Source organism: Pinus tabuliformis, chromosome X (genome assembly GCF_031772625.1).
Source record: "Pinus tabuliformis cultivar Carrire ecotype Pingquan chromosome X, CPIR1, whole genome shotgun sequence".
Classification (NCBI taxonomy): domain Eukaryota; kingdom Viridiplantae; phylum Streptophyta; class Pinopsida; order Pinales; family Pinaceae; genus Pinus; species Pinus tabuliformis.
In genome coordinates, this window is record NC_142308.1 from 109993345 (window position 1) to 110020834 (window position 27490).

Consider the following 27490-nt stretch of genomic DNA (forward strand, 5'->3'; position numbering starts at 1 on the left):
ATTTGTGTTATATCTTTTTTATGTTAAATATTTAAAAATATTTACATCACTACAATATCGGTATCATGACTATAAAACACCTCTTTAATACCATAAAATTAATCTATACATTATTGTATATATTATGTAAAAGATATAATATTTATATAAAATAAATATATATATTTAAACAATGTGTTCATATTATATTTATATATATTTATATATATATATATATATATATATAAAAAGATATTTGTTTTTTAATGTTATAATGTTAATTATTATGTAAGATTATATTGAATTTAAAAATCAAAATACTATTAAATTTAACCAATTTATTTTCTTTTATATTTATTTTTATTTTACAATTTTAATAATTAGAAGAGGTTATTTTTAATTTTTAAAGAGAAAAAATATGGCCCATACAAGACTTTTTAGGGGAACATACCTAATATTTACATTACCCCACATATATTTGTTATTTCAAATAAACAAATATATCTATATCTATATATATCTATATATATATATATATATATATAATCTCAAAAAAATATAATAGTTTTATATATTTGCTTATTATCATTCATGTATATAATAATGATTTACAAATGTTAAAAATATTATAAATATATTTAAAAATAATATTATAATGGAAATTATTTATATAATATTGAAATGAATTTCAAAATTAAAAACAACTAATTAAATTTAATAAGTTTGACGATTTGACTTCTATTTTTAGAATAATGGTTTAGAAATATTTGCACCAACATATATATACATATACTTACATTTACTTTTAAATATTTTCTTGGTAAGTAAGCACTCTTCTATTATATCATATCAAAACTATCGGATGGTTGACTCTTTTTGTCATGGATAGCCACATTGGAAATTGGACAAACAATGGAATCTAAGCATCTTGGTCCAAAATAATAGCATAAATTCTAGAGCATTACATGGTATACATAATAACATAATATGATATGACTCCTTAAGTAGCATAGTTTGTTAATTTCTAAAATAAACTACATGCCTAATAATGTTGGCTAGTGAAAACTTTAAAAATAGAGATATCATTGATCACAAATGTTCATCAAAATGAGGTGGAGATATCTATAGTCTCAGGGTCCATTAGATTGGCCTCTCTGGCAAAGTTTTCTTACTTTAGACTTCCTTCTATGTGGGAGAGGCAGAGATCCATTTTAACCAAGTAATGGGTGATGTTGGCCAAATCCTGATGAATTCCATCTAGTTGGTAGGTAATCTCAATGATAGTGTCATTCCTCTCTAGGAGGACTTTACCAAATAGGAATTTAATTTGACAATATAAATCTACAATATGGAGGTATTGGTTGGTAGGTAATCTCAATGATAGTGTCATTCCTCTCTAGGAGGACTTTACCAAATAGGAATTTAATTTGACAATATAAATCTACAATATGGAGGTATTGGTTTTTTCTTCTTAAGTTATGCCAAGGGTCTAAAATCCAAGTGGCAACTGCAATGAACACTTCAATATCTAAGTGCTCATCTCTTCCACTTGTGATAAGTGCCTCTACATCATGAATTTCTTCTTGAATAGTTGGTGGGGTATGCACTTTGGATAACAGAGCCAAAGATCTTTAGTGGTAACATGATACTCACTATGCATGCCTTCTATGTCGGGGTTGCATGCTTTGCCTTAGCATGTTAGGGAAAGCTTAACGACTAAGGAAGTAGGGGTGAGGGATATCCACAAGCACCAAAATTTATTTACAGGAAACCACCCAAGTACTGGGCATAACAATATTGAGGAGCCAAATATTTGTCTCCCCTTGAAAAATACCACCCCTGGTCTGTAACAAAGAGTGCGACTTAGAACCAAAGTAAAGAGAGGCTCCAAAGAGGGCTCACAACTACATGAAGTTGATTCTTTGAGAGGAAGAACAACCAACCCTATAACTCTAGGGCCTTAAACCGAGCTAGAAAAGAAAGAAAACCCATTAAAATGAAAATACCAAATTAATAAAAAAAAATAATAATTAATACAACTCTAACGTGACATGAAGCTACAAAGTAGTTCTTGCCAGTCTAACACATTTTCAAGCCATTACTCCATTAAATTTTGCACCCAAATTTATAAATCTTTTGTAGAAAAAAAGATTTATTACATTTGAAAAAGTGAAGCCAAAAAAAACCTAAACTATGTCCAAAAAAAAATACCCAAAATCTTACTTCTTAGCTAGACACCCTCCCATTAAAAAAATTGGAATTGTCCGATATAAAAAAAATAATTCATGAAACAACATCTGCAAAAAAAAGTTACCCTGTATGAAACACCATCAATAAAAAAAAATAAAGCAAACTATAAAACTATACTAAAGCCAACTATAAAATTATACTTAATCGAATAGATTGGCTTTTTTACTACTTAACAAAGCTTCCATTGACTTTTGTACTATTTAACAAAGCTTATACTTTTGTACTATTTAACAAAGCTTATGTAATTGCGGTGAATGCTCCATGTTTAATAGATTGGCTTTTGTACTATTCAACAAGCTTCCATCGACTTTTGTACTACTTAACAAAGCTTATGTAATTGCAGTGAAGGCTCCATGTTTACTTGGAGTGAGGACAAGGTGACATAGTTCTATTATATTCTACCCCCTTACTCTTCCACCTATTATGACATAGTTCTATTACATTCTACTTGACATTATGTACGAAAGATCTCATCTATTCGCATATTAAATTATAAATATTTTTAATTATCACTGCATATAAAATATCATATTTTACTATTGAACTATAACTATTTTTAAATATTTAAATTGAAACGTGGCAAGCAAGAAAATCAAATTGCCCAAACTATAATACATCTTCGATCGACAGTTTCACAACTCTGCACATTGCATACTTTATATTTGTTGGTTTGAATCCTTCCAGATTGGTGGTTTGTATCCTGCAGTCATGGAAGATAACAAAATGAAAGTAAAGGTATCCAGGGTTTCCGCTGTTGCACCAGCCATCCCCACTGCTAAGCATAGCATGTTCCTATCCGCCATCGATATAGGTAACCGAAGCTGTAATAACGTGAGAATGCTTCTTTTCTATAAAACAAGAGTCGTTACAGCCGAGAAGGATTCTCCTACAATCGTGGAGAAACTAAAGACAAGCCTCTCGTTAGTTCTGGTGGATTTCTATCCATTTGCAGGTCGGCTGGACACGAAGGGAGGAGAATGGGGTCGGCCCCAAATTGATTGCAACGATGACGGAGTGGACTTCGTTGAAGCAACTACGGACATGCCATTTGAGGATGTGGAAATAGATGATTTTCAGCACAAAATCTTCTTCAAAGAGCTCGTCCAGAGCCGCCATGGAAACGACGACGATTCGCTTCTCTCGATACAGGTATGAAAAATTCACTCGCTTTTCATTTTCCTATGGATGATGTTTCAAAAGTAACGATGGGTATTGCAGGTCACTGCTTTTCAGGGAGGCGGATTTTGCATCGGAGCCAATTTTCATCACGTCATTGCCGATGGGAATTCCTTTTGGTATTTCATGAACTGTTGGGCAGAGTGTAGCAGAGGACTTCCGATTTCCAATAGACCTCACCACCTGAGAACAGTGTTTCAGCGGGACAATAAGAATCGCGAAATACCCAAATTTTATGTGAGAGCTGAAAAGGTTGTCACCGATTTGATTAAAGAGGCGCAAATTTTCAGGTTTGTTCCAGATAATTCATTGCCCATAAAATATTCAGAAATCAATACAAGCACGAGTGATGGTTCAGTGGAACACACTAACAACAGTATTATCCAGAAATCTATCGAAGAAGCAATAGATCTTGAAATCTCATCTTTTCATTTCAGCGAAAAAATAATTGAAGCTTTGAAGGAACGATCCGGCGCATCAACTTCATTTGTAGCTGTTGCAGCGCAGTTTTGGAGATCCGTAATGAAAGCTCGACAAGTCCCTGAGAACAAGCCCATTTATTTTATATTGCCCGTTGATTTCAGAGGCCGGGTAAAACCGCCATTACCTCCAACATATTTTGGGAACTGCATATCCATCGGTATTGCCGGGACTACGGCGAAGCAGTTATTAGAGGAGGATATCGTCTTTGCTGCGGCTCTCATCCAAGAACTCATCTATTCATGTGCCTCAGAGGCGCAGCTCAATAATTTTGTAGATTACATAGAATCGCAACTTCGCCGCTGCAACGAAGACCCAACTCTTGGAAATATATTAAGCGGTTACATTGCAATGGTAGGGATGTCTCCGAAATTTCCTGTTTACGAGGTGGACGACGGATGGGGAAGGCCACTGAGTGTGCAGGCTGCTTGTTGGGGATTTTTCTGGCAAAATGTCAAAAACAAAAACACAGAACTTCCCCACTGAGTGTGCAGGCTGCTTGTTGGGGATTTTTCTGGCAAAATCTCAAAAACAAAAACACAGAACAGATAACAATGCTCTGTTACCTCCACAAGATGTTTAACACAGCGGAAACAAAAAAAATTACTTGCAGCTGACAGAGTTTACACACACACCACAAATTTCCTTTCATTAATAAAAACTGCTGTTACAAAAGATTGGTCTTCCTCTCTCTAAGAGGGATTCACAAGGAACTTTCAGTTCCATACAAAAGGAAATTTACTCTCTCTTCTCACTGCAAGGATTTACACTACTGTGTGTAAATTTTCATTACATTCACATGCTGCTGCATTTCACATTTCAACAACAACATCAACAACAACAAAAACTCACTGCACTGTTGTGCATTACAATTCCTTCTTCAATATGTTACATACGCTGCTGCGTGCTCCCCCCTTTTTTTTTTACTTCGCACTCCTATGCGTTTCTTTTTCAATTACATCTTTGCTTTCCCAAAAAAACATTACACAATATATATGACAGCAAAAGGACTTACATACGTTTTCACTTGCGAAGCTGCCGTAAAATAAAAAACAATAAAATTAAATGATTTTACCACCTTGTGCCCATACTCCCACTGAAATGAAATTAAAAACTTCACCAAAAACTTACCAACCCACAGTAAATTCCATTTACTGTTTTACTGACATTTACTGGCGGTCAATAAATGTAACTTTCACTTCACGTATAATTCACTTAATGTTGGCCCATACTTCACCCTTTGACAGAATCCCATTTGGTCGGAACACAAAATTTGAGCACATACTTATGATGCGATCTGCGCAATCGGATCGCATCGCATCATTCCGGAGAACTTAACACACAGAAGTTTGAATTTGCGATCTGCGATCTGCGATGGATCGCATCGCAAATAAAATGAAGTTTCAGTTGAAATTACAATTTCAACACTCCCCTTTAATTTCAACTGCTGGGTTATCAATCATACCCAGACATTTCCTCAAAAATTCAAAGCTCTTCTGATCCAGTGGCTTTGTCAGAATGTCTGCAACCTGTTCTTGAGTTCTGCAATGTTGTAAACCGATTTCTCCATTGTTCACTAATTCCCTGATGTAGTGAAACCTTGTATCAATGTGTTTCGTTCGCTTGTGAAACACAGAATTCTTGGACAACGCAATAGCTGAACTATTGTCGCAGAAAATCACTGTTGCTTTTGCCTGCTCTTGGCCTAAGCTCCTCAACATTCTTCTCATCCATACCGCTTGACACGCTGCTGCTGTAGCTGCCACATATTCAGCCTTTGTTGTAGACAATGCTACAATGGACTGCTTCTTAGAAGCCCATGAAATGGCTCCTGAACCCATATGAAAAACATAACCGGAAGTGCTTTTCCGATCATCTACACTTCCAGCCCAATCACTATCAGTATATCCAATTAAATTTGAACTTTCTGAGACACTATATAATATGCCAAACATTTTGGTACCTTTGACATACCTTAAAATTCTTTTTGTTGCCTGCCAATGTGCCTCCTTTGGCCTCTCCATGAATCTGGAAATTAAACTAACAGCATACATAATATCAGGCCTAGTTGCTGTTAAATACATAAGACTGCCTACAACACTCTTGTACAAACTAGGATCAAAATCCTTGCTGCTGTCCTCTCTGCTGAGTTTTAATCCCATTACTGTGGGAGTGATCGCTGCTTTGCATTCTTGCTGTTAAATCTGCCCAGTACTTGATTTACATATCTTGCTTGTGAGATAAAAATTCCTTTTTCATTTTGATCTACTTCTATGCCTAAGAAGTATCTCAAGAAACCCATGTCAGTCATTTCAAATTTCTCTTTCATGACTGATTTAAAATTCTCAATGAGCTGATCATCATTACCTGTGAAAATAACATCATCAACATATAAGACAACAATTAAAATTTTACCATCTTTTTCTTTGATGTAGACGGTGGGTTCTCCTTCACACTTCTCAAATTCATTTTCCAGTAGATAAGAGTCTATCCTATTGTACCACGCTCTTGGCGCTTGCTTCAGCCCATAAAGAGATTTCTTTAATCTGCAAACTTTGTGCTCTTGACCTTTCTTCTCATAGCCTAGAGGTTGTTCAATGTAAACCTCCTCTTTTAACACTCCATTTAGGAATGCCGACTTCACATCCCTTTGGTAGACTTTCCATTTGTTTTGTGCTGCTATGGACAGCACTGCTCTCACGGTTTCCATTCTTGCAACCGGGAAGAAAGTCTCCTCATAATCTCTCCCATATTGCTGCTTGTACCCTTTGACAACCAGCCTTGCCTTGTGTCTTTCTATTTTACCTTTAGCATTACTCTTGGTCTTGTAAACCCATTTCACTCCAATGACTTCTTTGTCTTTTGGTAGCTCAACCAAATCCCATGTTTTGTTTCTTTCTATGGCATTCATCTCCTCATCCATAGCTTCTATCCATTTCTTATCTTTAATAGCATCTTCGAAATGAATAGGATCATCAACATGACAATACAAGGCAAATAAGGAATTCATTCCTTCATTATAAATGTCACTTAAGTTTCTGAATTTCTTACCTCTTTCACTTGGTGTGCAAGTGCTTGAAGATGCACTTGAATTTCCTCCTTGTGGTGTGCTTGGAGAAGCACTCTCATTTCTCCTCAAGGGTCTTCCTTGCTGTCCTTGTGTTGGCGCTGCTGTTTGGGGATGTATTTCTACCATCTCCTCATCATCTTCATCATGAGACAAACAGTTTTTTACATTAACTGTTTTCTCTATGCTTCCATCCCAAGCTTCCTCCTCAATAAACTGAACATCTCTGCTCACAAAGAACTTCTTGGTGGATGGGATATACAACCTGTAAGCTTTGGATTCTTCACTGTATCCAATGAAGATATATTTCTCCCCTTTGCTGTCAAACTTCCTCCTTAGCTGATCTGGAATGTGTGCATAAGCCACACATCCAAAAATTTTCATGTGGGTGACTCCTTGTTTTTTCCCACTCCATGCCTCTTCTGGCACTTTGTTCATCACAGCTTTTGTAGGACACCTATTCAAGATATATACAGCACAGTTTACGGCTTCAGCCCAATAATCATTTGGCAAATGCTTTGCCTTCAACATGCTCCTCGCCATATCCATAATGGTTTTGTTCTTCCTTTCAGCAACTCCATTTTGTTGTGGGGTGTACCTAGCTGTAAACTGTTTGTGAATTCCATTTTCTCTACAAAAACATAAAAATTCTTTGTAGATATACTCACCTCCTCTGTTTGTTCTCAAAACTTTGATGCGCAGCCCACTTTGATTTTCCACGAGTGCTTTGAAATTTCGGAATTTTTCAAACACTTCCAATTTGTTCTTCAAGAAATAAACTCGTCTTTCTTGTAAAATCATCAATGAATGTTAGAAAATATTGGCTGCCTGCTAAAGATGGGGTTTGCATTGGTCCACATAAATCTGAGTGGACAATTTCTAAGGGTGTTTTTGCCCTTATGCTTTTCTCGCTTGGAAAACTTTCTCTGTGTTGTTTTCCCAATATGCAGCCTTCACAAAGGCTGTCCGGTTTCTCTATCAATGGTAATCCCCTTACCATTCCTTTTCTGTTCAAAAAGTTAAGACCTCCAAAGTTGAGATGTCCAAATCTCAAGTGCCACAACAAATTTTCATCCTTTGGCACACTTTGGAGAGCCTCTTGGGTAACTGCTACCATTGCATTTTTGTTTTTCAAATCTGCCCTTATTCTGAGTGGGAACATTCTATTCCTTGTCATCTTCACTTTGGCAATGCATCGCTTGCTAGGTGGAATATCCATGATGGTGCATACATCATTCTCAAAGAAAACATTGTAACCCTTTCGAACAAGCTGTCCAATACTCAAGAGGTTACATCTCATTCCAGGAACATAATAGACATCTGTTATGGTTTTCCTTTCACCTTGCTTTGTAAATATTTTAACTTCTCCCTTACCCATAACAGAAATTTTGCTATCAGTCCCAAGTGTGACTTGTGACTTCACACTTTGATCTAAGGCAGAAAACAAAGCTATGTTTCCTGTCATATGGTTGCTACAACCGGAGTCTAGAAACCATATATCTTCACTATTTGTTTCAGCCATGTTACAAGCTAACAATACATTATCTTGGCTGACATTTTCTCTAGTAATATTTGCACTAGATCTATTATTCACATCATGCTCCTTCTTCTTACATTCACTGGCATAATGCCCATATTTTTTACAATAATAACATTGGACATTGGGTTTTTCATACCTTTGTCCTTGAGCATGATGTTACCCTCCTTGTTGGCTGCTGCCTTGACCTTGGTTCTGATTTGGATTGCTGCCTCTTCCTTGAGCATTCGCTGGACTGTTCCTTCCTCCTCTGTTCTGGCTTCTGCCTCTTCCTCTCTTGTTTCCTCTGCCTTGACCTCTTCCTCTTCGAAAAGACATCTGGGTCTTGAAGGCTTGCTCTAGAGATGAGTTTTCATTTCTACTCAACCTCTGCTCATGTGTGATCAGTGATGCATGAAGCTCATCAACTGAAAAGTTTGAGAGATCCTTTGTCTCTTCTATGGTGGTGACAATCACATGGAACCTTGAGGGTAGGCACCTCAATAGTTTCTCCAAAATCCTCCTTTCTTCAAGTATCTCTCCATGAGATCTTATTTGTGTGACCAGGCCAATTACTTGAGTGAAGAATGAGTCAATATTGTCTGACTCCTTCATGCACAGGTTCTCAAAATCTTTTCTCAGCAATTGTAGTTTTGCTGTCTTCACTCTCTCCATGCCTTGATAGGTTGTCTTGAGAGTTTGCCATGCTTCTTTGGATGTCTTAGCTGCTGCTAACCTTGGAAACACGCTTCCATGCACTGCCTGATACAAGAAGAAGAGGGATTTTGAGTCCTTCTTCTTGTGGCTCTTTAACAGATCCTTCTCTCCCTGAGTTAATGCATTAAACTCATTTTCATCTGCTGGTTGTTCAAAACCATCTTCAACTATTTCCCATAAATCTTGGGAAGCAAACAAGGCTTTCATTGTTATTGCCCAATAGTCATAGTTTTTACCATCAAATAATGGGAGCTGCATATCCATACTATTGCTGGTGCTAGTGCCAGCCATTTTTGCACTCTTAACTATGCTTCAAAATACAGTCAAGTATTTAAGAGAAATACCTTGGATTCTTTTGCCTGAGTCTTCACACTGCTGGAGAAGTTGCTGCAGAAAGAATCCTTCCTTCAGCTTCTTTGAACTCTTCAAAGAGCCTGGATTAGCTCTGATACCACTATTGGGGATTTTTCTGGCAAAATCCCAAAAACAAAAACACAGAACAGAGAACAATGCTCTGTTACCTCCACAGGATCTTTAACACAGCGGAAACAAAAAAATTTACTTGCAGCTGACAGAGTTTACACACACACCACAAATTTCTTTTCATTAATAAAAATTGTTGTTACAAAAGATTGGTCTTCCTCTCTCTCAGAGGGATTCACAAGGAACTTCCAGTTCCATACAAAAGGAAATTTACTCTGTCTTCTCACTGCAAGGATTTACACTACTGTGTGTAAATTTTCATTACATTCACATGCTGCTGCATTTCACATTTCAACAACAACAAAAACTCACTGCACTGTTGTGCATTACAATTCCTTCTTCAATCTGTTACATACGCTGCTGTGTGCTCCCCCTTTTTTTTTTACTGCGCACTGCTGTGCGTTTCTTTTTCAATTACATCTCTGCTTTCCCAAAAAAACATTACACAATATATATGACAACAAAAGGACTTACATACGTTTTCACTTGCCAAGCTGCCGTAAAATAAAAAACAATAAAATTAAATGATTTTACCAACTTTTACTTGTGCCCATACTCCCGCTGAAATGAAATTAAAAACTTCACCAAAAACTTACCAACCCACAGTAAATTCCATTTACTGTTTTACTGACATTTACTGGCGGTCAATAAATGTAACTTTCACTTCACATATAATTCACTTAATGCTGGCCCATACTTCACCCTTTGACTTTAATTAGATCGCATCGCAGAATCCCATTTGGTCGGAACACAAAATTTGAGCACATACTTATGATGCGATCTGCGATATGCGATCGGATCGCATCGCATCATTCCGGAGGACTTAACGCACAGAAGTTTGAATTTGCGATCTGCGATCTGCGATGGATCGCATCGCAAATTAAATGAAGTTTCAGTTGAAATTACAATTTCAACACTGCTTTCTTGCCAGAAATTGGACAGATGATGTTGTTCCCCGGAAGGGAAGGAGGAAAGAGTATTGATGTGTCCACCAAACTCCCTCGCCATCAGATGGAATCCCTGAAACAGATGCTCATGGTTATCCCCGATTGATGATGTTTTTTTTCTTATTTCGTGTGTGCAGGATTCGTCCCCAGTAATTGGATCTATGGTGTTGTTTCCCGGAAGAGACGGGGGAAAGAGTATCTCTGTGTCCACGAAACTCCCTCGCCATCAGATGGAAACTCTGAAACAGATACTCATGGTCATCCCCGATTGATTGATGATGCTTCGTTTTTTATGTAGCGTGCATCCCTTCGTTATGTAGCGTGGAGTTCAAACATATATTTGGTCGTCATATGTTAATAAAATTGTTTTGTATGTTGTAGCATATCATCGATTTACTATGTTCTTACTTGCACCAATCTGCTCTGTTCTGTTATGCTCTGTTTTGGTTTTCATTTTGGTATTTTGTGGTGTTGTATCTCCTCCGCATCCATTATCATGAACTATAGGGATTTGTCATAGATAGAGATATCCAATGCCTTCTAACCAACCAGGACACAAAAACCAATAAAGCAAGAAACATTCTTATAGGATGACGATTGGAAGGGACTATACATTGGATCATTTTGTGGATCTGATGCAAAGAAATTACGGCACAGTTGGCAGTGCGTGCAAAGGTGTATGTCCCAATGGATTCAACTCTCCATCCTGTATGACCTCCTTATTTCTATCCATATCTCCCCTAGATAATACAACTTCCTCTGCAATAGATATCTCTATGCTCTCATCTCAAGCTTCTTTTTTCTTTCTTTTTTTTAACTCACATCTTCTTTGGCACATTATCCGCCTTTGCAGAGCATGCAGAGAAATTGAAACACCATGTACACATTAAAGATTCCAAAGTCATTGCTAGGGTTGATCATTTTCACCACAAGAAATTTAGGGAAACTATTGAAATTGAAAGGCATGCCCCTAACCTTAATAGGGATGATGGTCATGACCCTTCCTCACTTTTTTCTCCTTTCTCCTTCCAATTCTTCCTTGTTTTCTTTTATCTTCTTCTAGTTTTATCCCCTATTATCCTTATTAATTTCTTCAAATTCATATGTCTAATATGATTAGTATATTTTAGAGCATCCTCTTTTTTTTTTCTTTTTTTTTTTAATACAACTAAAATCCACTTTGCACTTAATAATACAACTTAACTATTAATATATTTTTTTAGTTAACCTTTCAAGTTATCATTGCTTCCTCCTACACTACTATCCTCCTATTTAAGGGAAACAAGCTATCCTCTAATAAATAATAATCATATTAAATGGATAATATTAATAAATATTCTTATTAAATAAATTGATAATATTAATAAATTATCATTAAAATATAGTGAAATAAAATATTTTAATAATATTTATAAATTATTATTAAAATATAATGAAATAAAATATTTTAATTTTGAATTATTCCTAACAGCTAGTTTTCAACCGAATATATTCTATTTAATAAGTCAACCCCTAACAAATAATATCATATAAATTAATTATTTTTATATAATACTATACAAATTGATATCATTAAATTATGATTTTATAATATCGAAATTAAATAATTAATTATTACATAACAACTAGTTTCTAACTAAATATTGAATAATTAAACAGATAACTCCTTACCACTTTTTCTTAAATAATATTTTACCTTCCTCAGTAACGAATTTACCAACAACTAATTTTTAACGACTAACTCTAGGCAATGATGCATCCATGCTATTTATTCCTTCACATAAATTGATTTCTCACCTTGTCGTGAGGATGAACCACATTAGTTGGTTTGAAACGTCGACCAAATCCTAACGATGTGATTAATCTGAAAGACTTATATCTACATTATGAATCACAAAAGTCTTAGATCTAACAATAATATACTTCTTAGTGATATGATTGTATAACATATATTCCTTAAACTCCTCACTGTATCCAATAAAAAGTACACTTCTCACTTATATCATCCATCTTGCTTCTTACCTCTTTAAGTATAAGTTACTCATAAAAAAATCCTCAAATAGGATAGGCTCCAACTCTTCCCACTCCAAGCTTCCAAAGTAACATGGTCCTTCACACTCATGGTTGGACTCCTGTTTAGGATATAATCTAAAAAAATAACTATTACTCCCCAATATTCATTTGGTAGATGTTTCTCCTTATCATACTCCAAGCCATGTTAATAATGGTTCAATTCTTTCTTTTAGATACTCCATTCTATTGTGGAATAAAATGAGTAGTAAACTCTTTTGATTCCACGATCTTCACCAAACTCCATAAAGCCATTTTTCATATATATTTGCTACTCTATTTTTCAGCCATGACTAGAAATACTGCATATACAACAAAAGATTTATACTTCTACTTCAAAAGGTAAACCCAACTCTTCTGACAATAATCATATATTAAATAATAATAATAATAATAATAATAGTATAACTAGTCAATGACAGTGTTTACAATGGTCCACATTTATTTGTGTGCACAATCTCCAATGGAAATTTTTCTCTATATGAAACTCTCGAAACAAATTTCTTTTTGGGATGCTTTTCTCATATGCAACTTTCACATGAGCTTGTTGGTTGTTGAATACTGGGCATCCCTTTCACCATTTGTTTCTTCTACAGCTCGACAACCAAAATTTAAATGGACAAACCTTAAATGTCATAGCCAAGATTAATCTAAACTCTTAATTTTATAAGCATTCAAAGAGTTAGATAATTCATTTCTCATTGTAAGTGGAAACATCCTATTCTTTTTCATCTCTATGCTTGCTATCAACTACTTACTCAGATACTTATCAATGATTGTACATACCTCATTTTTTAAGAACATTTTGTAATGCTTCTCTACCAGCTACCCAATGCTCAACAAATTGCATTTTAAACTAGGTACATAATACACATCATTTATTTTTCTTCTTTCACGATTCTTGGTATACAAAAAAATCACTCCGTTACCTTTAACACACACCTTATTATCATTACCTAACATTTAAATCTCAAACTAAACATCGGTGTCTAGTCTAGCAAACAACTCTTTGTTTCCAATCTAGTGTTATTTTTGCATCCACTGTCCAAAAACCAAATATCATTTGAACTTTCCTCAGTCATGTTACATGTCAGAAACATATGTCTTTTATTAGCTTTAAAACCCTTTGTGATGTGTGCATAATCCTTACCAACATCTACGTACTTCTTCGAGGAATTGTTAGTAAAATGACCCTATCATTTGCAATGAAAGCATTGTTCCTTACACTTTTCATACCTATTATTTCCTTGTTTCTAAGTTTTGTTGTTACTCCCCTGAAACTAGAAGGTTTCTTTTGATATTTGTCTTCTTTCTGTGAATCAACTCTAGCATCTCTTTGATTAAGAACTTTTCCTCCTTTTATATTGTTTCTAGACCTTCCACCCCCTTTATTTCTACAAACTTGTAGTTGAGTCGTGAAGGCATTCTCTTGTGGATTATTATCATATATGGTCATCTTGGATTCATGTGCAATCAAAGAACTAGTTAGTTCATCAATTTGCATTTTACCAATGTCTTTAGACTCTTCTATGAGTAGAAATACAACTTCAAATAATAATAAGTTCATACAAAATGTGCGTATGTGCATACAAAATGGCTTTGAGTATCATGCTTTATGTGCATACAAAATGTTTCTTGTAGAAAAGATTGTTGATCATGACATTAGAGCACAAGAAATGTGCCATATGTTTCTTAAGCTACCTCTTGTTGTTTGAAGTAGGAAATTTGTTTCCTTAAATGTTGGAAGAAAGGTTTTTAGGAAAATCTCAAGGGATGTCTTGCAAAGTTCATCTAAAAATACATTTGTTCAACATTATCATAAGAGATATTTTTTCCTTAAACATCTATCTTTGATAGAAACAACAAGATCTTGGACATTTGATAGCAAGAATAAACAACATCCATGGAAGCCTAGAGACATTCATGCTATTGTTCGAGTTTGGCCATGATTTTATTCTATTCCTAGTGAGGCTTTAGACAAATTTGAAACCTTTTGCTAGATAGAATTCCTCTTGTACAAGCCATTTCATGACCTTCCTACAGAAATTGGCCTTTCAGCTGAAATTATTATTGAAACTTGGAGGAATTTCCAATATCGAGCATGGAATGTTGATTGAAATCCATCAATTCTAAAAAATATTGAAGATGAAGAAGATGGTGATTTCGCGAATTAGGAAATTAACCTTGAAGATGATTTTCAAGATTACAACTTTTCTATCAGTGACTTGGTTCCACCAAATGATGTGAATGTTTCTGATCTTCATGCCCTTGGCTGAAGGGACTTTGACATATCCTTTGACTGTAAAAGTACAACTATTTATGATGATGTTGCAAAAGAAGCTATTAATTTTATAAGAAACTGACAATCAAGGGGTGATATTGTTAACCTTTCAAATAGAACATTTGCATCTCTAGATTCATTGGCAGAAAAAGAATGACTTGCTTTTGAAACGGTTTTAAGGTTCTTTGCTGAATATGGGAGTCGTGAAGCTCTTATTATGATTGTCCATGGAACTACATGAACTAGGAAGTCTTTCCGTATCCATTGTATTTTTGAATCTCTTTCTAATTTGCCAAGTAATGGAATAAGTCCTTTGATTCTTCCTACCCCAACAGGGATAGCTCCTTTTAATATACATGCAAAAACAATACACTCGTTCCTAAAAATTCCAATTAAATATATGAACCACTATAGGGGCAATCACTAGCAGTATTCCAAGAATAAATGAGGCATATTAGATATATATTGATTGATGAGATGACCTTTCTAGGACAAGGTTATTCATGCAAATAGATGCTCGATTACGAGAATCATTTCCAGAGAAAATGAATTGTCCTTTTGGTGGTAGATCCATCATCCTTGTGGGTAACCTTGGCCAGGTACCTCCTATGAGAGATAAGCCTTTGTACGTAGGTAATACAGCTGGGAAAGTCTTGTGGAAAAAATTCAACAATGTCGTCATTCTTGACACAATATTTTACCTTCAAGGGAATAATGACAAACAATATTGTTTTCGTAGAGTCCTCAATAACATAAGAAATTCCAAAAATTGTTCTTGAAGATTACGAGTTTCTTATGTCATGAGATGATATTAGGTTGCATCCTCAAGAAAGGGATCTATTTAATTCAGTAGTTCACATGTTTCCAACAAATAATTTGGTCTCCTTCCATAACAGGCATATGTTAAAATCATTAAATTATCCAATTGCACGATGTATTGTTTGTAACAACCTCGATTTAAAATAGAAAAATAATTACATCAAATTATATGAGTAATAATCAACACACAACTATTCCACTAATTAGCAAATAATTCTTTAGAAATAGGAGCAAAGGCAACTTACCTGTAGCGACGATATTCCTTACTTGTAATTTCAAATTTTAACGCTATTTCAATCCCATTAACCGCAACAAAGTTGTGGAGACGACTCTCTACCCAACCGTAGGCTCAACTGCACATAATTTTTCTACAGTGAGCCACCCCTGAGCCCTCAATCAACGTATCACTACTAGGGAATCCTTTGTCTCACAACACTTTTACCCCAACGAATGGGGGAAGGAATCATGAATCTCATCTTCCTCTTTGGTCTATTAAGTAGACCAAACAATGGAAAGGGGACCACATGCACACATTCCATGTCAACATGCAATTTTTATTTCTTTATTTTAAGTTTTACTTAATTTAATATTTCTCTTAATTTAATTCTTTTTTATTTTATTTATTTTAACTTTTTGATAATTTTACTTATTTTTACTATTTTTATAGTTCTCTTAGTTTAACTCTTTCTTATTTTATTTTATTTTTTGTTAACTTATTTATAGTTTACTTTTATATATATTTATATAGAACTCTAGTATTGTTATTTATTATTTTATTTACTTATTATTATTATATTTTCTACATTATTTATTATTTATTTACTATTATTATCTTTTCTTTATTGTTTATCATTTTTTTGCTTATATTTTAATATTATATTATATTTATTTTTTATTTTTTATTTTTTATTATTATTAGGGGATACATACTCCCCCTCTTTAAGGAACTTTGCCCCAAAGTTAAGTTGAATCATTTAACATTTTATTTATTTAGTTATTTATTACTTCATGTTTTCCCTACACCCTCTGTTGAACTAGTATAAGCAACAGGCATCGAAAGTATCCACATCACCCAAGAATCCCAAGGAATCTTTGCCCTTTTCCCACTTTCAGAACCAAGCATATGCCTCATCGGTTTGTATCCTAGCCTAAGGTTGGCCCTAAGGCTCATGCCCAATTCATACCTCATCTACCCCAAGGCAGGCATCCGGTCCCAGTACTCAATGACTCCGGGCATCTCGCAAGGTTGGCCCACTCCCTCCACACATACTAAAGCACACAACTCCAAGCATCGAAGTCCTTACACCCCCACCAGACTTCGGCTTCCCAATCCATTATTAGGCACCTAGCCTACAATATCAGGCATTTGGCCTCCTCAAGATGGTCCCATAGCCCGTCAAGGGTTATCCATCAAAAGCTATACAAGACAAAGGAACCACCGGCATATGTAGCATTGATTGAGTATGTCCCCAGCCCATATGGTGTTACATATTCTCCCTAGCAGGTATGGGCTCCTACAAGATCATCAAGCAAACCAGCCCTCTCGACCCATTTGTGGAGTTCCTGTCAATCACCACACCTCAACATGCATCCATTGTATTAGTTATAATCATAGTACCAAATAAAATAATCCATATGCTCACTCTTTCATGTCATATTGATATCATTATTATCACAACATTATAAATATTAAAGAACTACATGCTCTTGCATGTCGTAAAATATGCATGTGATTGCCACATGCTTCACATAATAAACTACCCTCATAAGTTATAACATCAACATATTTGCATTAAAGATATATCATGACATCACATAATAAATTAAGAACATGGAAATGTACATCATATAATAACATCATGATCCATATGCATATCATATCCATCATGAGCATTCAACATCATTATCATAACAAATAAATAAATAAGCACCACATATACATCATTAACCTCTCATCAGAACTATATCCATTTACCACATACCATCATATCATGAAACATCATTAATATGAGAATCATCTCAATACTTATCAAATATAGAACAAAAATACACTATAAACATTCTTATCATGAATTAATTTCATTTACTTATCTAAGCAATGAATGCTAACTATGGATTAAGATTATTCAACATTCCTCTAGGATCTATGTTATCTCATGAGTACTATTACTGTCATGTTTTCATCAAGGTACCAATTACTTTTCAATAATCATTTCTTGTTCTTTCAATTAGGAAGTTAACTATTTACCTAGGGGGTATAGTCATCATTGTTAAATTTCAAGGGGTGACATCCTCAGAGCAATGTTGACCAATTAAACTTTTGATGTGCCCAAATGACTATGAGAATTCAATCGTATATATTTTCAATCATACAAATTGCACCTATATCATTATATAAATGATACTCCCAACCGTAAGTGAAACCCAAAATCACACAAATTTACACCCTTGCAAGGTCAAACTCTTACATCAATTCTATTAAAAGATAAAATGTTAGTAACTAAGATACAACATAGGCCCATGATCACATTATTTCTACCAACCAATAAATAACTAAAGTGAGCATTATCGACATAATAAACAAATTATATTTTAGATAACTTATTGTGGATGAGCATCATGAGAAAACTCGGTACCTCTATAATCAATTGATGATATCAAGCCATAATTGACACAACATCAAAACTTACATAATTTAATAAGGGACACCGTATTATTGGTTATTCTAAAACTAATGCCAACAAGGGCTATAGAATCCCCCCTAGGTCAAATGTAACTTTAATCTATTAGTATCTGTTAGCCTTGCTAGCAAAAGGCCCAAAAATGGATCCATATAGGCTCTTAGAGTCTCCAAATTTACTTAAAATCATGCTAATGGATCCATTAATGCTCTTGAAATCTTTATTTTTTTCTCAAATATCATCCAACGATCAAAATCAGTGTAAGAGGAGAGCCCTTGGAAGGGCGAAAATACACTAGCGGGAGAAAAAAATGCTTGAAAACCATGAAAAATGCACAATCGCAAGCTTAAACAAAGGAGTGAACAATAGCCATTAGATTTGGCCGATCAATGGCCTAGATCTAAGCAGCTAATCATAATCGGCCGAGAAGAAGGGACAGTTTAAAGTTGGACGCATGACACCACCGATCAACGATCGTCGATGATCAAATTGGCGGGTCGCATCAGCGGGGAGCATATGCTATGTTATATAAAGGACCCAGGGAGTGAGCGACGCATGATTGTGATTTATCGCATCACTGATATCACATCGGCACTATACTAAGGGGCGGGGCCTATGCACATACATATGGGTGACCCGATAGACGGACTCGACAACATTATATATGAGAATTCATAAATTTTGAAGTCCGCGCCAAAGCCATTTTTAAGGCATTTTTCGTGTATTTTGTTATATAACGAAATACAAAGGGAAACAGGGGCAGTGCGATAGCGAAGGAACACAGACTCGATGGGTTTCGGGAAGCAAAATATATATATTTTCAAGTCTGCAAAAGCCTAAATTTTAATGTATTTCATTTATTTTCGTTGTATAACGAAAATACGAAGGGGGAATTGGCCAACAACAATTACAATGAGTCCCGAACCCGAAAGAGTCTGGGAAGTGAAAAATATAATATCTAAAGTCCGCCAAACCCATTTTCATGCACTTTTCAATGTTTTTCACATATTTCATAATATAAGGGAAATACACAAGAGCACGCCTTTTGCGACCTGCGATGGTGACAAGGCCAGGTCCAATAGACAATTAAACCATATTTTAGGACCTTTGAAGTCCAAAATACACAGAGAAGGCGAGATTTTTGTAGTAATGCTATGTTTTCTGTATATAACAGAAAAACAGTCATTTATAAATGTTTAAGGGATTACACAGGCCCGAAGACCCTTTCCATTATCTAACAGAGGCCGGGAGATAGGGACAGAGGCCGAAAGGGGAATAGAAAGAGCCACAGCATGCACAACTCCCCCCCCTTAAACCGAAAAAGCAATCATGGAGCATCAATAGACAGCAAAACTCATCCATAACAACAGAATCATCATGGAGCATCTCTGGCACAGGAGAACTCCCAGACAACGCAACAAGCTACCAAAAATATCTAAAAGCAGTTACTCTTCTATTAGAAGCCAAAAACTCTGATCCCATGCTTGCCTAGAGGGAATAAAATCAGTTAACAATGCAGATCAGACAAATTAAGACTTTGAGCCTCTTAGAGCTTAGGAGCATTGTAAATAGGATATAAATAGCTGAGAGTAAGATGTAATAGGGGTTGAACTTCTGGAGATTATTCCTCCTCTGTTCCTTCAAGCTTCTCATCTTCATTCTAGCAATATAGGCTTCTTTTGCCATTATATTTTCAATGCCCATTCTCTTTGTTGTTATATGCTTGCACTTGAATAGTTTGTTAATGTTTTCTTTGTGTCTAAGGCTAGATAACTGTCATCTTATCTCTGCTTTGATAAATTAGATTTGCAAGCTTCTTTGCTGCCTATAGCTAGCTATCCATATGTGGTCATATGCATCTCCCAGTAGAGACAGTATTCTCTTTTGTTGCCTGTAGCTAGCCATTCGTTTATGTTTATGTATGTAATCTACTAGTATAATTAGTATTCTCCATCTATCCATTGAATTTATAAATTATTGAGCATTAGTTTTCTAAAGCCTTGTATTGGTGAGAGAATTCATGCATGCCTTGAGTGAAAACAGAGCTGAAATGGTTATCCAACTTGATCCAAACCATCATTTATTCCAATAGTTAAGAGAAAAATATTGAAGATTATATGTTACCAGGCATCTCCAAGCTACAACCTAGGAGAGTTTCCTAGAGTGCTAACATAATTGGCGTCGTTGTCGAGGAGAGGAAATTGAAGCTCAGCTTCCCTCGGAAACGACACAGGTCCGTCTTTGATGATAGAAAAAGTCTGGGCACATTTTTGGTTGTAATAATCTATTTGGAAACTCTACTAGAGGCTGAACCTCTTGGCGACTCCACTTCATAGTTCTGTTATACTTGGAGAAATTCTCAGAAGCTACAAGCTGACCCAGTACCTGACCCTGAAAAAATCATCAAAGAGAGAAAGGTATTGCAGAAAGGAGCATCAGGTTCAGGTAAACCTAAAAAATCTTCTATATCTCTTCAAGAAAGGCTTGTAATAGAACAAATACATGTTGAGAGTATAGCATCTAATACTAGCAGTGAAGAAAAACTCTCAGAGATTCATAAAGCTCCTTATTCTTTAGGTTCTCATTTTGTTGTATGCCCAAAGGAAACCTCACCTCCTATCCATCATACTCCTTTAGTCTTATCAATCACTCCTAATCCCTCTATCATTTAGACTGCCAATACTCTTTTAGCCACCACAGCTATAGCAGGTCCACAAGCACCTACCAAAATGGAAAAAATCATAGCTGCTAGGTATGGACCTCTAATACTGCCCACTACTTTGAATGCCATGCCTACTGGAGAATATCATAAATATAGGCCTAAGTTCACTGGGACTGAAGGTGTTACTGTTGAATAACATCTTGAATCATTATATAGTTATGTTGATAATCTAGACATTAGTGAAGATGATGTGTGGATGAGAGTCTTTATCCAAAGCCTAGATGGAGAGGCTAGAAAATGGTTCAGGGAACTGATCCCAAGATCTATAGCAGATATTGAGGCCTTAGATGATGCATTCCTAAAGCATTGGGGGGATAAGAAGGATCTCATTTACTACCACATTGAGTTTGGGAACTTAAAGAGGGAAAACGGTGAGCTGTTGTCTGATTTTAATAAGAGATTTAACTGCATGTACAGCAAGATACCAACTGAATTAAAACCCACTACTACCTCTGCTAAACTCACCTATGCCAGTGCTTTTGATTTTGACTTCTGCCTATTTTCGAGAGAGAGGTGATGTGCTAATTTCGCTGACATGCAGGATGCAGCCTTGGAAGTGGAATCAAACATCATGGCTACAGAGAAGCTCAAGGGAAATTTTGATAGAAGAAGACAGAGGGGCGATTCTTCATCATCCTCTGATCCTAAGATAGATAAAATGACCAAAATGATCGAGTCATTAGCCTCTGAAATCTCTAAATTAAAGGTTGAGCAACACCCGAGGAAAGGAAGAGTGCCTAATACCTTTGCTCCTAGAAATCTAAATCTAAATCCATATAGAAGAACTAATGAGCAGTTGCATATTTTGCAAAGAAACAAAGATGCAAATGAAGACCAAAGGGTGAAGGCTCCTTTTCAAAATGCAGTCATGGAAGAAGAGCAGTTTGAAGAAGATGATGAGATCCATTGTATGGAAGACAAAGGCAATGCTTCCTTTTTTACCTCAGCTACCTATGAAAAGTCATTATTCGATGACCAGATCAGCCAAGGATGGGATGGTGAAGCTATTCTACAAACTGTAGATCAGCAAAGATATAATTTGAGGTCAAAGATAAATAATGTTAAGGAAACTCATGTTCAAAGAGCTACTGTCCCTGCAGTATGGCAAGATAATAAGCAAAAACAACTTGCAGTTGATCCCATCATCCTTAAAGCTCGAGCTCATGAGGTAAGAGGACTTGGCAAGTCTCCTTCCCCTTTTAGTTTTCAATCAGAAATTCAAAATCTAAGAATACCTATGCCTCTGATTGAACTAGTGAAGAATGAGTCCTTCAAAAGATCCATCCTCAAGGCCCTTGAGCCTAAAGCCATCCAAGCCTCCACCGACTATGAAGATCTGCAAGATGACAAGCCAGTTGTTATTCTTAGCCCAATGATTGAAAATTGTGAAGAAAGCTCCTCATCATTCTATGTCTCTTTAACTATTCATGAAAAAATCCTTCACAACTACCTTTTGGACACTGGAGCCAGCCATAATCTAATGCCCAAGGTTGTCATGGATGAGTTGGGTCTGGACATCACCAAGCCTTATCATGACCTGTTTTCTTTTGACTCTAGAAAAGTGAAATGCCTAGGGTTAATCAAGGACCTAGCCATCACTTTGTCTCAGCTACCTATGAAAAGAATGATGATGGATATTATGGTAGCAGATGTACCCCCCAAGTTTGGCATGTTACTTTCTAGAGGTTGGATCAAGAGATTAGGTGGATCATTACAAAATGATCTGTCTTATGCTACTGTCCCTGTTTTGGGAGGTGAGATCAAGAAATTATACAAAGAGGCATAGTTGACTTATATCATGAGCGATGAGAAGAACCCTACTAATCATCCCATCTATGTTGTTGACATTGATTTTGGAGCATGTATTCTTCATATTGAAGAATCCCAGTTGGCCTCCATGTAGCTTAAAAAACCGGTTTTCCAAATCAGTGAGGAAGAAAGCCCGCAGATTTGGGACATGTTCTTTGATGGAGCTTGCTCTAAGGAAGCTGTTGGGGCAGGTGTAGTCCTTGTGTCCCCCACACAGGAATACATTTATTTATCCTTCAAATTAACCTTTTAGGTCACAAATAGCATAGCAAAATACGAAGCTTTGATTTTGGGCTTAAGTGCTACTAAAGAGATGGGTATCAAAGGCCTCAAAGTGTTTGGAGATGCAAACCTCATCATTTAGCAGGATAATAAAGTGTTCCAAGCAAAGCATCCAAGGCTAAAAGCATATAGAGATGAGGTATGGAGGCTCAAGGATTCTTTTAACAATTTCAGCATTTCTTATATTACAGAGATGAGGTATGAAGGCTCAAGGATTCTTTTAACAATTTCAGCATTTCCTATATTCCGAGAATGAAAAACCAGCTTGCCGACTCCCTTGCTGTGTTTGCTAGCATGTTTATTCTTCCTTTGCCTCCTAAATTGACATATGAAGTTCAGGTAAAATATAGATCGTCTCTGCCTGACAATGTCAAATATTGGAGAGTTTTTGAAGACGATGAGGAAATTAATAGGTTTTTACAAGTCGTTGAGGAATTTTCTGAAATGCACATCGACCAAGAAAATGAAACCGTGGAAGAATGCAGCCATTCCAAGCTAAAGAGCGAGATCGGCCGAGGAAGCATCATCCAGCTTCCTAGTAATCATATACCAAAAGGATTGGTGCCTCTAGAGAAATTGTTCGACCATAACGATGTGCCTTATAAGCCTGCCAAAATAGAAAATGAGTCCGTTGTTTGTAAACACAATATAGGAAACCTATCCCATCTGAAATTCATGAATCTGTCCACTCATTTGTATTCTACCTAGAATGCCGAGTATTGCACCCTCATGAAGCAATTCACTGATATTTTTGCTTAGGAATACAGTGATCTTAAAACCTATGATACAAACATCATTCAGCATAAGATTTCACTGGAAAATAACACTACCCCTTTTAAGCAGAAATTAAGACCTATCAGCCCTCTCTTATTGCCTTTTATTGAGAAAGAGATCAAGAAGCTATTGGATTCCAAAATCATAATTCCCCTAAGGTATTCAAAATGGATAGCTAACCTTGTGGTAGTGAGAAAGAAAAATGGAGAAATCAGGCTTTGTGTTGACTTCAAAAATCTAAACAAGTGCTCTAAGAAAGATAACTATCCCCTGCCTAAGATGGAACACTTGTTGTAAAGAGTTTCAGGGGCTAGACTCATGTCTTTCTTAGATGGATTTTCAGGTTACAATTAGATTGTTATACATCCTGAAGATCAGGAAAAGACCGCCTTCACTACTCCTTGGGGCACTTTCATGTACTCCAAGATTCCTTTCGGACTGATGAATGTTGGGGCTACTTTTCAGAGGGCCATGGACATAGATTTTGTGGGAGAGAAGGACAAGTTTGTCCTTATTTATCTTGATGACATAATAGTCTTCTCCAGTAGCCACAAAGACCATTTACAGCATTTGAAGAAGGTCTTCCTAAAGTGCAGACAGTTTGGAATTTCAATGAACCCAAAGAAGTCAATTTGCTCTAGAAGAAGGAAAACCCTTGGGACATATTTTTTCTGTTGAAGGTGTAAAAATCGATCCAGCAAGGGTTCAAGCCATTCAAACATTGTCCATCCCATGGTCAAAAAGGGACATTCAATCCTTCCTGGGTAAGATTAACTTTGTAAGGAGATTCATTCCAAACTTTGCAGAGTTAGTAAAGCACATCACTTCCATGCTGAAGAAAGGATCAGAAATAAAATGGACAGATGCTTCAAGAAGCTCTTTTGAAGCAATCATGCAAGCTATCATGGAAGCTCCCACTCTAATTAGCCCAGATTACACTAAGGAGTTTTGTATTTTCTCTTTTGCCTCTTATGATACACTTGCAACAGTTATGTTGCATAAAAATGATGAAGGCATAAAGCACCCCATGGCCTTTTTCAGCAAAACTTTAAGGGATGCTGACCTAAGGTATGACCTTATTGGAAAACAAGCTTATGCTCTCATAAAATCTTTAAAGGCATTCAGAATTTATATTCTGTATTCCAAAGTAGTTTCATATGTACCTTCAGCCTCAGTAAAAGATGTCTTAACTCAGCCAGATATTGATGGAAAGAGAGCTAAATGGATTGCAAAATTCATAGAGTTTAACATAGAGGTGAAGCCCACTAATCTTGTCAAAGGCTAGGGCTTGGCTAAACTTATGGTAGAAGAAAATTGCAGCTTGTTAGATATAAATTGCATGGGTCTAAATTCAGATGATAAGTAGATCAAAGCGCAGCTGGTTGAGAAGTCAAAGGCTCATCAGAAGAAAATCAAATAAACCTTTGATAGGAAGGCAAAAGTGGACAATTTCCAAGTTGGTGATTGGGTACTTAAATGGGATGGATTTAAGGAAAAGAAAGGTAATCATGGCAAGTTTGACTCCTTATGGACAGACCCGTTTGTCATCACTCAAATTCAGCAGAACAATACATTCATTCTGCACAGTCTAGAAGGAGGAGATAGTTTTGGTAGCCCAGTAAATGGGTGGTTCTTGAAACTTTATTTCATTTAAGGCTTTAAAGCCTTGTCATTGTAAATATGTTTTTCCAGTTTTTATTTCATTACAAAATAGACTCAATGCGCAATGGAACACTAGAAGGAAGATTTAATTTTTTTTTTACAGGAAAGGCATTGATCTGAGATCCTTGAAACCACACAGGGAGGATTTCATCCCCAGGAGGAGCCAATGTTAGTCTTGCTGGCAAAAGGCCCAAAAATGGATCCATATAGGCTCTTAGAGTCTCCAAATTTGCTTAAAATCATGCCAATGGATCCATTAATGCTCTTGAAATCTTCAATTTTGCTCAAAGATCATCCAATGATCAAAACCAGTGTAAGGGGAGAGCCCTTGGAAGGGCGGAAATACACTATCGGGAGGTAAAACTCTTGAAAACCATGAAAAACCCAAAATCGCAGGCTTAAATAGAGGAGTGAACAACAGCCGTTAGATCTGGCAGATCAATGGCCCAAATCTAAGTGACTAATCGCAATCAGCCGAGTAGAAGGGACAGTTTAAAGTTGGGCGCATGACACCGTTGATCGGTGATCGCTGATGATTGGATCAGTGGGTCGCATCGGCAGGGAGCATATGCTATGTTATATAAAGGACCTAGGGAGTAAGCGACGCATGATTACAATTTATCGCATCGCTAATATCGCATCGGCACTATACTAAGGGGCGGGGCCTATGCACATACATATGGGCAACCCGATAGTCGGACCCGATGGCATTATATATGAGAATTCATAAATTTTGAAGTCTGCGCCAAAGCCATTTTTAAATAATTTCCCGTGTATTTCGTTATATAATGAAATGCAAAGGGAAACAAGGGCAATGCGATAGCAATGTAACCCAGACTCGATGGGTTTGGGGAAGCAAAATATATATTTTTTCAAGTCCGCAAAAGCCCAAATTTTAATGTATTTCATGTATTTTCGTTGTATAACAAAAATACAAAGGGCGCATTGGCTAGTAACGATTGTGATGAGTCCCGGACCCGAAAGGGTCTGGGAAGTGAAAAATATAATATCTGAAGTCCACCAAACCCATTTTCATGCACTTTTCAGTGTTTTTCGCATATTTCATAATATAAGGGAAATGCACAGGAGTAGGCCTTTTGCGACTTGCAATGGCGACAAGGCTAGACCCAATAGACAATTAGACCATATTTTAGGACTTTTGAAGTCCAAAATACACAGAGAAGGCAGGACTTTTGCAATAATGTTGTGTTTTCTGTATATAACAGAAAAACAATCATTTATATATATTTAAGGGATTACATAGGCCTGAAGACCCTTTCCATTATCTAACAGAGGTTGGGAGACAAGGACAGAGGCCGGAAGGGGAATAGAAAGAGACATAGCACGTGCAGCTCCCCCCCCCCCCAAACCAAAAAAGTAGTCATGGAGGATCAATAAACAGCGCAGCTCATCCATAACAACAGAATCATCATGGAGCATCTCTGGAACAGGAGAACTCCCAGACAGTGCAACAAGCTACCAAAAATATCTAAAAGCGGTTACTCTGCTGTCAGAAGCAGAAAACTCCGATCCCATGCTTGTCTAGAGGGTATCAATTCAATTAAAAATGTAGATCAGACAGATTAAGATTCCGAGCCTCTTAGAGCTCAGGAGCATTGTAACAGGATATAAATAGCTAAGAGTAAGATGTAATTAGGTTTGAACTTCTGGCGATTATTCCTCCTCTGTTCCTTCAATCTTCTCATCTTCATTCTAGCAATATAAGCTTCTTTTGCCATTATATGTTCAATGTCCATTCTCTTTGTTGTTATATG

At 36.2% G+C, this 27490-nt stretch overlaps 1 protein-coding gene across 1 annotated transcript; it reads left to right on the forward strand.

Annotated features, from left to right (window-relative positions):
• Positions 1-2937: 2937 nt before the first annotated feature.
• On the forward strand, positions 2938-4371 carry LOC149138653 (hydroxycinnamoyl CoA quinate transferase-like). Its single transcript, XM_089450442.1, has 2 exons — positions 2938-3378; positions 3448-4371. Exons 1-2 carry the CDS (start codon positions 2938-2940, stop codon positions 4369-4371), a joined length of 1365 nt encoding a protein of 454 aa, XP_089306568.1.
• The last annotated feature ends 23119 nt before the right edge of the window (positions 4372-27490 follow it).

What these genes read in the sequence shown, in the direction of transcription:
- LOC149138653 (XM_089450442.1), top strand. Translation starts at nt 2,938, where the DNA reads ATGGAAGATAACAAAATGAAAGTAAAGGTATCCAGGGTTTCCGCTGTT. An exon ending in ATTCGCTTCTCTCGATACAG is followed by an intron (nt 3,379 to 3,447) that starts GTATGAAAAATT and finishes TGGGTATTGCAG; the next exon opens with GTCACTGCTTTTCAGGGAGG.